The sequence below is a fragment of the Podarcis filfolensis genome, assembly GCF_964270895.1.
Source record: "Podarcis filfolensis genome assembly, chromosome: 17".
Classification (NCBI taxonomy): domain Eukaryota; kingdom Metazoa; phylum Chordata; class Lepidosauria; order Squamata; family Lacertidae; genus Podarcis; species Podarcis filfolensis.
Window position 1 is genome coordinate 26,204,052 of NC_139621.1, and position 16,149 is coordinate 26,220,200.

At 42.7% G+C, this 16,149-nt stretch overlaps 1 protein-coding gene across 17 annotated transcripts in view; it reads right to left on the reverse strand.

Annotated features, from left to right (window-relative positions):
* Positions 1–16,149, reverse strand: part of PALM2AKAP2 (PALM2 and AKAP2 fusion) — a 227,947-nt gene that overhangs the window by 9,258 nt on the left and 202,540 nt on the right. For 10 of the 17 annotated variants that reach the window (XM_083592891.1, XM_083592880.1, XM_083592895.1 and 7 more), the window contains 3 exons: positions 9,968–12,356; positions 2,687–2,865; positions 843–881 (listed from right to left, as the gene is read on the reverse strand). In XM_083592891.1, coding sequence (XP_083449017.1) covers positions 843–881; positions 2,687–2,865; positions 9,968–12,356 — 2,607 coding nt within the window. The remainder of the gene's footprint in view (positions 1–842; positions 882–2,686; positions 2,866–9,967; positions 12,357–16,149) is intronic. The other 7 variants (XM_083592889.1, XM_083592886.1, XM_083592896.1 and 4 more) reach the window with 2 other exon arrangements.

The following is a 16,149-nucleotide window of genomic DNA, read 5'->3' on the forward strand; positions in this document are numbered from 1 at the left end:
CAAGCACTATCGCAATGACAGCACTGGAGCTGAAAACACTTTAATTACTTCTCTGGATGGTACACATCGGGCTGTAAATCTAGTGCACAGTTTACAGACACCCCCCTCACTTTAAATTGGGGAAATCAAGGCAGTGCCCTCCAGCTGCTGTGGTCTACAGCTTCCAACAGCGCCAGCCAGTATGACAACCAAATAGCCAGGAATGACAGTAATTGTAGTTCAGAGCATAAGGAGGGCATCACTCTTGACCACTCCCCACATTAAGTCATGAGGATGAACACCACACGACTGCAGTCATAGTCATAATTCAAATATTGTGATCTGAATCTTGAAAATGGTCCTATGTTCTTCTTGCCCCACTGTAAACAGAATCCCAAAACTGAGGCTAGGTACTAGTTGCCATCATCGTTTACAGCAGACATGGGAAACCTGCAGAGGTTGTTAAGACTAAAACTCCCATCATTCCTGACCACTGGCCATGCTGGCTGGGATTGATGGAAGTCCGAGTCCAAGTATCTGGAGCGCCACAGGTCCCTAATGCCTGGTTTAGGGGCAGTTATACCTGGGAACCAGCTGCAGTTCCCATCACACATTTTGTTCAAATTCATTGCCTAGTCCCCAAAAAAGGAGGGAAAAAGAAAATAAATTTAAGGCCCAGTTGGGTGAAAATTATCGGTGTGGTGGAACGGTATTTTGGACAAAACAAAGGCCTTCATCTTTCAAGCCATCACTTCAGTGGTTATGCAAACAGCAATGGAAAGCAAACTGCAGCAGCATGCATTTGAAATCCTCATGCAAAAATAAAAAAAGATGTTAAGCAAAGGCAAGTGCTTGAAAAGTACCTCAGAGGTAACCTTGTTAGACAGTAATTTACAGGTGTACTGCCAGAAAAGGAAAAGACCATCATTAGTTCATAAAGAAAAGACAGAGAGAGTTCATATTAAACTGAGAAATGGCATCTATCTCACAGTTCAGCTAAATTAGCTTTACAGTGCAATCCTATTCATGTCTACTCAGATGTAAATCCAACTGAGTTAAGTGGTGCTTACACCCTGGTAAGTATGGATAGGATTGCAGCCTGGATTGTTACCAACCCCCCCCCCAAACCCCAACCTAAAAAAATATCCTGCTTAGACAAACAAAATAGTAGCCAATTTAAGAATAAAAACAAAACAAGGAAGCTGTTTGTCAGTCACCACTGCTTTAACTGTTTTGGCAATCTAAATGATGAATTCTGGTACAATTAAATTTATTATTTTAGTCTATTCATTATTTGAAATAATAATAACAGTAGTAGTAGTAGTAATAATGATAATAATATGCCTTGTACCATTTTATCTGATTCCTCCAGAAAAGGCAGGCAGAGAAAGGAAGAGTTCTCTTCCGTTTAGCTATGGAAGTGTTTCAAATGTCCAGTAAGTGCTTTGCATCCAGTTGGTGCTAAACATATTCTTGGTCTTGCTAATTGTGCCACAGCTGTTATTTCTAACTGAACAGCACATATAAACAGGAGGTCTGGGGGATGGACATGGCCCAGGAAAGACACATGCATCGGCACATGAGCTCCCAGCTCTCAGGTGCGTCTCAAAATCTGCTTCTCATGAAGCATTTAGATTCACCAGTTCCACTAACCTCCACGAGGAGCACATTTGTGAAGCTCCCTGTGCCAGGGCAGCTATTGATTTTGTACTCACTAGACTTCAGTTGGCACTGTTCAGGAAATTCACTGTCATTCTGCCAACATAAAAAGCCAACTTCCTACAAGTAAAAAATCACCAGTGCCTGCACAAGGCAAGGAACATGCAGCAAAACCCTCCACAGTGTTTAACTGCTGCTCAAGTATAAAGAACAGAAGCACGGATTGCGTGCAGGAAAATTTTAAGGTCAACAATGGCTCTGCTGCAGTTTTCGACTCGAGCTTTCAAGCAAAATGCCATCTCTATGGAATTTTGCCTTGAACTTAACACTGGGTGTGGTACAAGCTGTGATGATAAAACAGGAGGGTTGTTTGGGAGGAGGTAAACAGACAATATTTGTGCTGTAGTTATGTTGCTCACGGCAGGGTCTCGTAGCTTTGTGCCTCGGCCCCAAGCGCCCCACTGATTTCACAGGAACATCTAAGCGAGAGGATCCGTCTGCATCTAAGTATGGCATTTTAGCTCCACAGTGGGGTCACGAGGACAGTGGAGAACACAGTGTTACTGCTAGGACCCCCTTCTGCCCTGCACAAAAGTACACGATTGTGGGGGGTGGGGGGGTGAGCCATATTCAATGTGCACTCCTCATCTCTGAGAGGGAGAGAAAGGAAAAGGGTACCTTGTGGACATGCTGCAAGGTATGGTTAAAGGACCACATAAATTCATACTTGATCCTACAGCCGCAGGAGATGGCTTTGATTAAGAGCAATGTCCAATAACCTTGGCAAGTTTTTCAGGTATCAGTGCTATCACTGCTTTTTCTTTATAAAAGCTCCCAACAAAATGGCACCGTTTAAAAAGACACTTTTCAGAACGGAACCCTTAATAAGTGTGCCTGAAACTGGCCTTGCACATTGCTTTCTTGTGCTGAATTCTGGAAAGGTGATCTAGAAAAGTTTTAGAAACTTGTTAATTTTTATTTTTTTAAAAACCCTACTGGGTGCAAAAATGGGAGGGCATTGGGGGCAGAGGAAACAGAATATGCTTACGCTGCTCTCATCCATCCTCTCCCGCCTCTTGGTTTTGTGACTTTCATAATCTTCCATAAGAGTCTGCATCAGGTTCTTGGGTCTTTGGGATCCTCCCGATTCGTCTGATGCTGAGTCGGAATGCGAGGGGGGGCCTTCAGCGGTTGGGGATGGAGGTGGCTTGATCTTCTCTATTTTACCTGCAAAGACCCAATCAGAATTTCCTTCTCTAGGTAACAGACTCGCAAGCAAGATTCTGGAAAAAAAAAATCCCCCAAACAACACCACCATACTTCCAAAAGGAAAGAGAGCTGAAATTAAGCATGGGCTGAAGAGATAATTACTGAGTCAAGGTAGTTTGCTCTCATGAAGAAAGAAGGGCCAGGACAGAATATTTGCATTCAGATTCTCAAGCTTTTTTTTTTTATTTAAGAAAAGTTTCTGTGAATCTTGACAGACGCTTATGGTAGTTTAGATCAGAGGTAGGGCTGCCTTTGGAGTTGGTTATGGTATACAGGCCTTTACTCCTGCCTTCATCTCAAGTACTATGCTACTGTTCCAATGCACTTTCATATACAGTGGAACCTCGGTTTTTGAACTTTATCTGTTCTGGAAGACTGTTTGACATCCGAAAACCGAGGATGAAGGAGCAGGCTGCAAAGTCAATGGGAAAAATGCGCCTTCTGAAGCACGTTTGGAAACGGAAGCAATTATTTCTGAGTTTTAGGTGTTTAGGTTCTGAATTGTTCGGCTTCCAAGAAACTCGACAACTGAGGTTTGACTGTACAATGGAACCTTGGTTCTCGAACGGCTTAGTTGATGAACAAATCGGGTCCTGAACACCAAAAACACGGAAGTAAGTGTTCTGGTTTTCAAACGTTTTTCGGAAGCTGAACCTTCCATGTGGCTGTTGGCTATTGTTTCCGGGATGCCTGCACCAATCGGAAGCTGCGCCTTCGTTTTTGAATGTTTCGGGAGTCAAACAGACTTCCGGAACGGATTAAGTTCGAGAACCAAGGTTCCACTGTATACCAGAGTGCACTGGACTCTGCACTAGATGTTGCCCTCTCAATCAATGGATTTGGCATGCCTGCCTGGAAAGTGGGCTACCACTGCTATAACCTAGGAAATACCAGTCACAGTAAAGTCTAATGTACACAGCCACAAATGGATAGAAGTGAAGTTCCGCCAGCGTGGTTGAACAAATTTAAATGCCACAACAAAATTTGCTGATCGTATCACAGCAGGGGAAACACCACTACAGTATTTTCACTGCTCTAAAAATGATGGATTGTTGTGGATTTATGCTTCCTGGAAAGGACACTGAATGTGCTTTTTTTTGTTTTTGCATTTGAGCATATAATAACTGCTTGCTAGGTTCATTGGCTTCAGTGTAGGGGAGGCCAAGTTTGCTAGCAAGGTTTATTTGCCTTATGTTGTTTATATGCAAGGCTAAATTGCAAAAAATACAATGTATTTAAAACAACATGCTACTACTCTTTAAATAGTAATTTGAGATGCGGGTATATCTGAGGAGTGGAGTCTGAAAGAAGAGGAAGGGAACGACTCTTCCCTCTTCCCAATATGGTGCCCCTATTGCCTTGGTCATCAGCTTTTGCATCAGTGGTGGGAAACCTGTGACCTTCTAGATCTTATTGTACTCCAGCTCCTATCACCACTGGCCATGGTGTCTGCAGCTGATAAACGAGTTTAGAGTCCAACATGATTAGTAGTTCACATGGTCAAAAAGGGATAAAAGAGTTTGGATTTGATATCCCGCCTTTCACTCCCTTTAAGGAGTCTCAAAGCGGCAAACATTCTCCTTTCTCTTCCTCCCCCACAACAAACACTCTGTGAGGTGAGTGGGGCTGAGAGACTTCAAAGAAGTGTGACTGGCCCAAGGTCACCCAGCAGCTGCATGTGGAGGAGCGGAGACGCGAACTACCGCTCTTAACCACTACACCACACTACACCACACTGGCTCAAGCTTCCATTACATTTCCCTGAAGTTAACAGCAGACATCTATCTATCTATATCTATCTATCTATCTATCTATCTATCTATCTATCTATCTATCTATCTATCTATCTATCTATATCTATCATCTATCTATCTATCTATCTATCTATCTATCTATCTATCTATCATCTATCTACCTGAATAGGTTAACAAATTATCCAGGCTACATTTTCCTCATCTCTATGCACCCAGCGTACACAAAAATCTTAAGAGAAGCTCATCCAATGAGCCAGAATGACTATGGCCACTAGAGGTCAGGGACAGAGCAGAAACAGAGAAATATCTGCTTAGAATGAACAGTCAGTTTAAGAAAGAAGTGAACATCAACATGACTTACAGCTGAGGTTCATTGCTTTTATTTACCACAATGGGAAGAGCTCAGCTACATTGATATAAGGTTTCAGATAATCTGGATGGAACTAGCAAACACCATGGTTTTAACGAAATGCAGCCTTGAATTACATAGGAGACCAAGCGTACTTATTTTTGAGTTTGTAGATCGGATACAGAGAGCCTACAGATGTTGATGAACTCCCATCACCCCTGGCAAGCATGACCAACAGCCAGGGATGATGGGAGTTGTAGTTTTGCAACATCTGGAGGGACAAAGATTCCCCACCCCTGCTACAGATTTTTGAAATTTTGCTACCAGAAGAACTGCAAATGTCATCTCCTCCCTGCCCCCACCCCCACCAAAACAATCAATGGATTATAAACAAAGCAAGTATTTCTTGGTACTCATCCTGGGAGGAAACTTGTACAATATGTTTAGAAGATTTGCCTGGGAATTAAATTAAATTTGATTGACACAAAAGAAAATCTGATTTTACAGAGATCTCGGGCCATTAAAATTGTCTGTTATACTCTGCCAGTATTATATCTGTGTTTTTGCAGAATCTAGCCAAGGTTAAGAATGTTTAAGTGCCACAGATTTCAATGGGTTAAGTTCATGCTTTGTTTCCCCCTCCAACTGAAATTAACCAAATTTTGAAGTGGATTGTCTCCATTGGGACTAGGATAAAAAGGTGTATATCACATTGGCAAAAATATGCAGAGATCAACCACTGGAGGACAACCTAGTTCTTGCTAATTGCTGGGATTCTTGGAGAACAGAAGAAGTCTAGCTTTGGTGTTGCATGGTGAGGGGAACCTGTGGCCCCCAGATGTTTCTGGGGTACAGCTCCCATAAGCTCTGACCATCAACCATACTGTCTAGGATTTCTAAGACTCCTACAACCACTGGAAGGGCCCATCTGTGCTGTACTTTTGCATAGTACTATCATGATCCACTGATAGGCATTATCCTTAAAAAGCAAGAATATGTAATTAGAATGTCTTGACAGTCTAGGCAGAAACAAATCTGCATTTAAGTGGTCCACAGTATGCAACTCTTGCTGAAGGTATTAAGAAACACTGCAGTGGATCAGACCAAGGTCTGCTTAGACCAGTATTCTCTGCAAGAATCCCAGCAAACAGAGGGCTGTGCATGGTTTACTAAAGGCCTGAAATATACCTTGTGCTCACCTCTGTGGCAAAGAAAGATGCATGCAAGGGAGAAGTGAACTTGTTCCCATCACTTTACATACCAAAATAACCTAGCAAGAATGGAATTTCAGCTGCAGAAAAATAATGTTGAGCTATGGCTGACTGCAGTTCGAAAGCACAAAGTGCAAGTAGATAAATAGGTGGGAAGGTAAACGGTGTTTCCGTGTGCTGCTCTGGTTCGCCAGAAGCAGCTTAGTCATGCTGGCCACATGACCTGGAAGTTGTCTGCGGACAAACGCCGGCTCCCTCGGCCAATAAAGCGAGATGAGAGCCACAACCCCAGAGTCAGTCATGACTGGACCTAATGGTCAGGGTTCCCTTTACCTTTTATGGCTGACTGAGCTGGTTTGTTCAATGCACACCTAAGTTACCTGGCAAAATAATGAGAATCTTTTCCCTCTCCCTTTAAGACCTTTCTGGGGAATTCACCTTCCACTTGCATCCTTTGATCTCTGATCTATTGGGATGGAATATGGCAGTCCCAGGGGTCTCAGGACTCTCTCCAGTCAATTAATTAATTTATAGTATAATAGATGTCTACTGAGAAGTATGCATGCTTGAGTTCAGTGGGGCTTTCTCCCAGGTAAAACGGGTATATAGGATTTGCAGCCTTAGATGTATGTACACATGGGAGGTGAGCTGAAGCCGAAGCGAAAACGGCAACCTGCTTTCTGTCTTTGTGAAGCAACTGTTTATTCATGAACACTAATAGGGGTCATAAATGGAGGCTTGGGGAAAGCTACAGCTGCCATGAGGCATCAGTCATATCCTGTTAGGAATTTCCTGGTGTTCACAGATGAGACATCTGGTACACATGGATGGTTTTGTCTCTCACTGAAAGCTGCACAATGCCCTGAGTGTAACAAAAGAATACAGGGTAGTAAATTCTTCCTCAGCTCAGTTATATCTATGAAGAAAATAATACCAAGATCAGAGAAAGTAGCAAAGGTGTGTTATGCGGTTAGCTGGAGGGTGCGAACTCTATAGACACCCTAAAATGTAGTCCAATAAGAGCAAGGCACTAAAAGTTTCAAAGAACTGAAAATGAAATAAGGGCTTATCTGGTTTTCTGTAGAAAATTATACTAAAATAGTCAACGTGTTTGAGCTGTAAGTTGTAGTAGTTCAAGCTGCATCTGAAGAAGTGTCACGAGAGTCCATGAAAACGTCTTTCAATACATTTGCCAGCCTTTAGATGCCAAAAGGCGCTTGGTTATTATTACAGTGCAATGCATTTGATAACATCTTCTAGACATTAAGTATTCTAAAATAATTATAAATCCCATCCTGAAAGCAATAATAGATGCACACAAAAAGAACAATAATTTCTAGTGATTCACAAGATTTCTATTAAGCTTGTACCTTATTGTCCCAGTGTATAACAAAGATAATTTTACATCAAAATTTCTATTACTTTCTCTCTCTTCTTGGTGTTTAACAATATCGGTAAATTTTAGAATATATACTACACCCAACATTATTAGTATCCAATTTCTCAGTGTTGGGTTACCTCTCTGCTTCCAGCAAGTTTTTTTTAAACATGGCCAGCATAACATTTAAATCAGGCCTGTGAACAACTACGGACTCAGCTACAATATTAAAAAAACCCCAACAATTTGAATGCACTATAAACATGCAACACCAGATGGTGACAGAGAGCAGGAAATTTGTATACGTGATTTCCCATAGGGATTTTTTTCTTTGATTATAGCAATCTAATTTTTGACTTATTTATAGCGTCTTTTCCCTGTGTCACACAGAACTTCTAAGGAATGCTACAGAGGGAGGATAAAAGCACTACATACAGAGGTATAACCACCAATACATACATTACTTTTCTGTTCACTTCACTCTTGCATTCGTCCTATTTGGGTTTGCCTTTCTAACCAACCTGTATATTTTCCCCAGAACCTTCACTGTTCTCTAAATAAAGATGAATCCAGGTTTACCTCCCTTTCAACCGTATCTCAAATTTCACCAGCATTTTACTAGCATCTAGGTTTCCTGCAAATTGCAAAACAAAACAACCCTTCCCTGACCTACATAATCTGTGCAGTTCACCACTTTCTTGAAACCTGAAAATATGACTGAGCAGCAAATTCTATTCTCAACTATCAAAGAGATGCATGAGGCTTTATTGTTAGCTATTTGCCAGGGTAAAAAAAAAGAGATGATTTATTCACCTTCTTTGTTTCTTGCAAAGTTGTGAAATAGAGTGAGAATATTTATTAGCTTAAAGGAATAATGCAAACCAGGGCCGGATTTAGGTCTGATGAGGCCCTAAGCTACTGAAGGTAATGGGGCCCTTTATATGTCCAGCTGCCTTTTGTCAGCAACAAATTGTCACTGTTTTTTTTTGTGTTGAATGTATGCTATATGGTAATTTATGGACCTGATAGGTATCTAAAGCCATTTGCACATAATGAAATATGTATTTTATCAAAGTTATTGTTGAACTTAACTTATATTTTGGAAATGTACATCCAGTTTTTGTTTCCTTTAATTTTTTGGGGGCCCCCCAAGAGAGTGGGGCCCTAAACTATAGTTTGTTTAGCTTATACGTAAATCCGGCACTGATTCAAGCACATGTTTGGAAATGCTCTTGAAGATGGATCTAGCAGTCTTCCCAAAGTTGCTGACACTGAAATGCAGCCAGCCAGCTTGCCCACTTTTAATCAGGTTTGTTCTCAAAGCAGAAGCTCGCAGTTCCAATTTCTGGAGGTTCCTTAAAGTTGACATCTTACAACAGATGACATTAAGGTCAGGAGTGAATGCCACATGGAAAAAATAACTTTGAAGACGCACCCACTCCTTTGTAGCCTATTTCCCTCCCCTCTATCATTTGATCTACATTGTACACTATTGTTCTACATCTACATCATTTATCTTTTCTAGGAAGTAGCACAGATAGTTATTAGATCTACTGATATCAATAGGAAAGTTACGCCCATGCTTTCCATCCCCTACTGGAATCAAAGGAAACAAAAGTACCCAAAATTATTGGGATGGTGGACCACCACTTATTTACATTTCAAAAGCAGATGGCAATGATATAAAGTGCCTTTCCCATATGCACCTTCCCATGCCATAATATATTCAGTTGAGGCTCTCCTTGCAGTTCCATCATTCATACAGGCAAGATATTCAGCAGTACGCAACAGACTCTCTGGAATTCCTATTCCTAGGGAACTCAGAGAGATCCCCCCACCCCACTGCAGATTAGCCTACCCCCTGCCATAAGATGCAGTGGGTGACTTCAAAAAACAAAAGCAAATGCAGTGATTTATCAATGGCAACCAGCCATGATCACTCAACGGAATGGCAGGATCAGGGCCAGATGATGGAGACAAACAAATAAGGAGGGGGAAATAACGTCATGTTCTGTCATGTGCACCCTGGAGGCACCTGGATGCCATTTTTGCTAACAGGATGCAGGGAATAGGTGGGACCCTTGGTCTGATCCAGCAAAGCTTGCCATGCTAGAGGAGTTCTTCATCAGGGTGAAGGTTTGCAACCAAACAGAAAGGCTGTAGTCTGAGAGCAACCTAGTCTCCACCAGCGATAGCCAATTTGCTGCCCCAACCCAGATGTTGGAGGATTACAACCCCCATCATACATGGCCATTCTGGCTGGAGCTGACGGGAACTGGAATCCAGTAACAGGCACATCAAGGGTACCACGCTGGCTGTCACTGGTCTGCATCTATTTTGCTGATTAAGGAAAAAGTTAGGCTCTTACCTGGTGCAGTTCTGTAAGACACAGTTCTGGTGGGTAGAGGAGGCGCACTCTTTGCAACAGGGCTGCGTGCCAGCTGCATACCCTGCCTTTGTCTTTTCAGTTCTTCCTCTCTTTCTTGGGCTGCTCGGATTTCTTCTTCTATCATAGACAAAGTCCTCTGCTTTTTTGACCTTAGTTTGAAAGGCCCTACTGTCACCTCCGCTTCTTGCATAGCTAGAATGGAAGCCGTGCTCCTTAGCTCAGCGGCTTCTGAATACTTGCTGAAATAGCTGACTTCTGGCTTGGTTTCCTCCACAGTGACTGGTCTGGTGGTGTGAGCAACAGGAGATGGCTGTGGAACTTGCCTTTCCCTGAGTACAGAGTCTTGAGCTGCAGAAGTCTTTGGTGCTGAATCTCGCTTTTCTTGCACAGGAGAGGACACCTGAGGTGGCTGAAATGTTGGATTGTGCCGTTTCTCAGAGCATGGTGCCTTGACCACCTCCTCCTCCTGTTCCTTGACCTGGAGGTTCTTTTGCTCTGCAGCGGATTGCTTAAAACTTGCTTTGTCAGCCTGCTCAGCTATGGCTTGCTGAATGGCGTTTTGGACCAGTAGGCCAGCCTGGTATTCCAACTGCTCATCAATGAGCATAGAGTCAAGTAACGGTGAAGATGGAGAATAAAAGCCGTGGTCGCTAAGTGACTTGAAAATACCGTCTCCTCGACAGTCGGAAGGAGTGTTAGCCTGAGGGGTCTGGGGCAAGGAGAAATCGGTGAGCGAATTTTCTTGAAGGGCATTCATTGTCTCGTTGGAGGCACCACTGTCACTTATATTGTCCATGCTGAAGTCATTGGAAAGTGTTTCCAAAACGGTTGTATCCTGAGATCTCACTGACAATTCATCCAGCCCAGAGTCCAGTTCCTCTGGAGGGGAAGACACATTGACTGACCTCGAGAACTGATCTAAGGTGCCCTGCTCATCATCTCTCACCACTGTAAAGACTGCCTTTGCACTCATGAACTCGCCATCATCTGACCATCCCTTTGTAGAATGGCCATGTTTCGTGGCATCACTGTATGGAGAGACCCTCACCGAGTCACCAGAGATGTTCTGAACGCTATTGTCATCTAAGATGCAAGACACCTTCTCAGCTTTTACAACAGTAATATCGTTGTTACCAACTAGCAAAGTCTGCCCACACGGAGAGACAGGCTTTGTAACTGAGGCTGTTCGCCGGTCCATTTGAGATGGGCCTATTGGTTTGTAGAAGGGTTGTATGGTGAACATTTTGGGGGTCCCTGATCTCTTGGGTGCTGCTGTTGTGTTATTTGGCGGGCCTGAATTTTCCATTAACTGGAACTGCTTCCGTGCAGCTGAAAAATCTATTTGCTCTGTGACAACATCAACCTTTTTACTGCTAGCTGGATCAGGTGCTGCAGACAAATGTGAGACATGTTTCACGGGCATTGGTGGTTGCTGCTGCTGCTTCTCTTTGCGTTCCTTGTATTTTTTGTGAGACTCCAAGTGTTCCTCATCTAGCTGCTCCTCCAGCGTCTTCTCCTGGGGTGGGTTCCACCACTTTGCTGCTATACCCGGGTTTTTCTTGACAGCCTGGCTTCGAATGAGCTCCCGCCGCTCTTTCTCCAGCTCCATTATTTCCTCGGAGGGCCTCACTTTACGCACTCTGTAATTCTCCCTTGGATCCTCCTCCTCAAAGAGCTTCGATGGTTTCTTGTCTTCATGAAACGCTCTAAGCTCAAACTTAGCCTCTTTCTTAATGGTGGCCAACGTCGCTTCTCCATCCTTGGAAGACCTTGAGCTTGTGGAAGAGCATGGACTCACTGGCACTTTCAGGCTGTCACAGTGTTCCTCTTGCAGGGTGCCCATGGAGTGGCCATTTGGCTTAAGCTTCCCAGGCGCAACGTTTATTCCACTGTGCTCCACAACTGGAGCCGCTTGCCCGCGAACTACAATGGTGCTGCTTTCGTTGGGTGCTCTGGAATCATTAGCAAGGTGAACAGATGGACCAGAGCCATCCACAACAATGGATGGGCTTGGCTCAGGGGAGGAGGAAGTCATCCCATTAAAGGGGTTATCAGAAGCCGAATCGCAACAGTTTGCTTCTAGCACTTCATCAAGGTACCTGATCTCTTTAGCAACCTCACTGTCCAATGATTCGTGCCTGTCTTTAAGTCCATTGTGGCTTGCAGCAGGGGAAGCGAAGTGAGTTTGGTTGCCCGCTGCGCGCGCTGAAGCCCCCACTGTGATGCTTCTACGTTCGGAGGCCAGGGCTTCTATTTCCATCCTCTCTCCCTTTGCCGCATGCACACCAGCAGGGTCCAGGAAATTGGCACGATATCGGTCTGTCTCTTTTCTCAACTTGATGTCATCCTCAGAGAGTCTAGATGATTTCTAAAGAGGAAATAGAAAGGGAGGGGGAAGCAACTATGAAGTTCTGTGGAAAAATAAGATTCCTTGTAATGCAAAAAAATGCCTAAAGCAACCATCACCCCCCAGCAAAAAACCCCCCCTGTAAATCATTATATGAGAATGGGAAATAAATTCTTCTAGAAAAGAAAGAGAATATTATGCTTTTCACAGGATACAGTGGTACCTCTGGTTACAAACTTAATTCGTTCCGGAGGTCCGTTCTTAAGCTGAAACCGTTCTTAACCTGAGGCACGCTTTCGCTAATGGGGCCTTCCGCTGCGCGCATACCTCTGGTGCGTGATTTCCGTTTGCATCCTGGGGCAAAGTTCGCAACCAGGAGCATCTACTTCGTAACCTGAAGCATTCGTAACCAGAGATACCACTGTACATGCAAAACGTTATAATAATTATATAGCCACACTTGAAATCCAGTAAAATATCCACCTTCTTTATCTCCCACCTGCGCTCGTTATTGTTGCTACTTACTAATTGCTAGGTGCAACAGCTTGTTTTGTCATTGAGCGCCGATATGAGGGTGTTGATCAACTTAAAAACAAAGAACTATACAACAACAGTTGACTTTTGCATTTCAATATTTCATAGCATTTTTGAGAAGCAGTGAATTAAAATGTGTTCCACAGCTGAGGAAGAGGAAATGCACACAGTTCAAGTGACAGTGAGATGCAAGGCAACTTTTTTTTCTTATTCATTTCATTTAAAGGCATTTATAAACTGCTCATTTTTTAAAAAAACAACAACACACCTCTAAGCAGTATACAACATTAAACCAATAAAAAAGATTAAAACAGAAATATAGCACAAAATTGTTAAAACAGCAGTATAAAAAACAGAAAAACAGAAAAACCTGTTCTTATAGATCAGGGAAAGCCTGGGCAAAATAATATGCCTCCAAATGAGACCTGAAGCACCTGATGCTTCAGGTATGGTAGAGGGAAACGCACCCCATAATACAGGGACAACAACAGGAAATGCCAGTTTTCAAATCACCACCTACAACATACCATTTTTTTCCATGTATAACATGCCCCCATAAGATGCCCTGTTTTGGGGGACTAAAATTTAAGAAAGTTGGGGGAGATGGCCCAGAGTTGTTGATTTTTTTTTGTGTGTGTGTGCAGATAATCACTGACACGAATGGAGAATGCTGCAAAACACACCACCATCTGCAAGATCGTAGGCAGCAGCCGCCAATTGCACGCCCACTGGGCGCAACGGAAGCCAATCCACAGCAGCCCTTGACACAGCCAACAATAACCCACCCAATTGCCACAGCAACAGCCAATCCAAAGCAGCCCTGGCCACATACACCATTCACCCAGCCAATCGCCACAGAAAAAATCCTTCTCAGGGCTGCAACCAATTGCCTGTCCCAACTCTGCACTATCCATGTATAAGACAGAACACCCTCCCCCCATTTTTAACAATCTTTTAGGGTAAAAAAAAAACCCCTCATCTTATACATGGAAAACTACAGTACCCTCCAACATTTCTCCAATAAAAATAGGAACGCCCCATTCAAGAAGAAGAAGAAGAAGAAGAAGACCCCATCCATCAGAATGGGTTGCCCCAGTCACTCTGGGCGGTTTCTTTTATAAAAACGGAATAAAACATTAAACATTTTAAAAAAACCTTCCCTATACAGGGCTGCCTTCAGATGAATTCTAAAGGTTGCATAGTAACCTATCCCCTTGGGTCAGGAGTCACACAACTCCGAAACCCGCCAACATTTCTCCAATGAAAATAGGGATGTCATAAGGGAAAGTGGGAAATTCCGGGATCCAATCAGAAACCAGGACGGCTTCTGTAACTCCAGCAACATCCCTAGAAAATAGGGACGCTTGAAGGGTGTGCTTTAATATTTTGTAGGGTGCAGTGCCACAAAGAGAATTTCCCCAGATGATATGTGAGATCTTACAGGGCTATGGGGCAGCCTTTCGGGTATTGTCACTTTGAGAAATTACAACTTGGGTTTCTGAACTTTTGCATTATAGCATGGATAAATGCAATAGGCCAAAATCCACAGTGCTACTTTAGGCACACCCAAATTCCTCAACACTTTCTTTAAGCAACAGGCCTCTTTCTTTCTCTCTCCCTCCCACCTCAAACTCCATCACAATCGCTTTTGAGCACTCATGCAAATTTCAAACGTGGTTTGCTGGGCTGCTGTTCAAGGAAGGTAAGCCCAAAGCTCCTCTGGGCAAGTGGATCAGTGGTCAAGGATGATGGGAGTTGTAGTCCAAAACCAGCTGGAGACCCAAGTTTGGGAAACCCTGATTTAGAAGATTCCTCAGAACTAGAACCTTAATTTACACTTCACAAATGAGGAAATTATTCCAGAATACGGGATAAAGGGTGGGATCTGATTGTTCCATTCTGTGAATGGAAGGGCATTGTGCAAAAGAGAGGTAATTTTCACATTCACCTTCCCCTTGTATCATCCTCCAGACCCTGAAAACCAATTTCATGGGATTGTGGAAGGTGGTGTAAAAGTCTGCAGAGGAAGTCAGCAAAGATCATTTCCCCTTTCAGTTAACAGAGGCATTTATTAAATCAAAAGCTTTTCTCTTTATGGAAATACTTTTTCCTTTCACATAAGGGCACAATTAGATAGAATGCATTGCAAGCACTCACCTATCTGGTCACCTGTGGTGAAAAACCAAGTCTCCAGGTGACCAAGCAGGAAAATTCTATTTATTCACTTCTCTCCTTCTTTAAGGCTACAAATGATTAAATTAAGTATAGGTAGGCAGTTGGTTTAATGAAACTTTTTAATGGGCTGATAACATCTGTTTACTTATTTGAAAGACTGGTATTGAAAATGCTGCATTTTGATGTTCGGGGAAGAAATACGAGATTATCAGGATAAGCCCTCAAATATAACTGAAAAATAGCACATGCTGAAAAAGAATTAATCTTTTAGTGTAAAGGTTTAGAACCCACTACAGATTTATTTACATCCTGAGGGAATTTGGCATGGCTAAGGAATTAAAAGGTTTCAAAGTTAAAATGACAAGTTAGGACTGTGAACCACACTGCTGATTCACAATAGCTTCTTTATTATGAACTGCGACTTCTGTAACTATTAATAAATATGGCACAAGGTCTGAAAAACACACACTCTCTCCTTGATTTATTACGCCCCTACTAAATAGAAAGGAAGGGGTGGCTGGTGTTTTTTTTTAAAGCAATGAATGAAAGACCTATATGTTAAAAGTGTGCAGTAACTTGCAGAAATCAGGACATAAATTAAACATTGCTCTTTTGAAAAGTTTTATTACAAACAAAATAACAAAACTAAAAATGCGGCTTGAAATTAGAACCGAAACAAATCAAGGAAAAAACCTGCAATTGCAGAATTTGTTTGCATTTAAAATATTCAATTTGCAGTTGTCACATTCTTTGGTTTCCCCCCCAGTTTAGATACTGGATGCCAAATATGGCTATGATCTAGCGACAGTTAGCAAACTATCAGTTAAAACAGACATTACTTTTATTTCATGTTTAGCAACCATGTCTGGGATTTAATTTTATTTGTAGTGCTGAGGGAAGATTCTTGTTAGGACAACGGTGTTGGAGAGGGGGGCGTTAACCTTCCAAGGCATGTTCCTGACAAAAATCCCCGCTCTGCAATGAACATAAGAAAAAAGCTGCATTTAGTGCAAATGGGAGCTTTTAAGGGAGGTTCCCCCTGCCACCGCTTATTGCAACAGAGCAATTTTTATCAGTTTGAACGCTGCTCATATAGCTCAGCTGG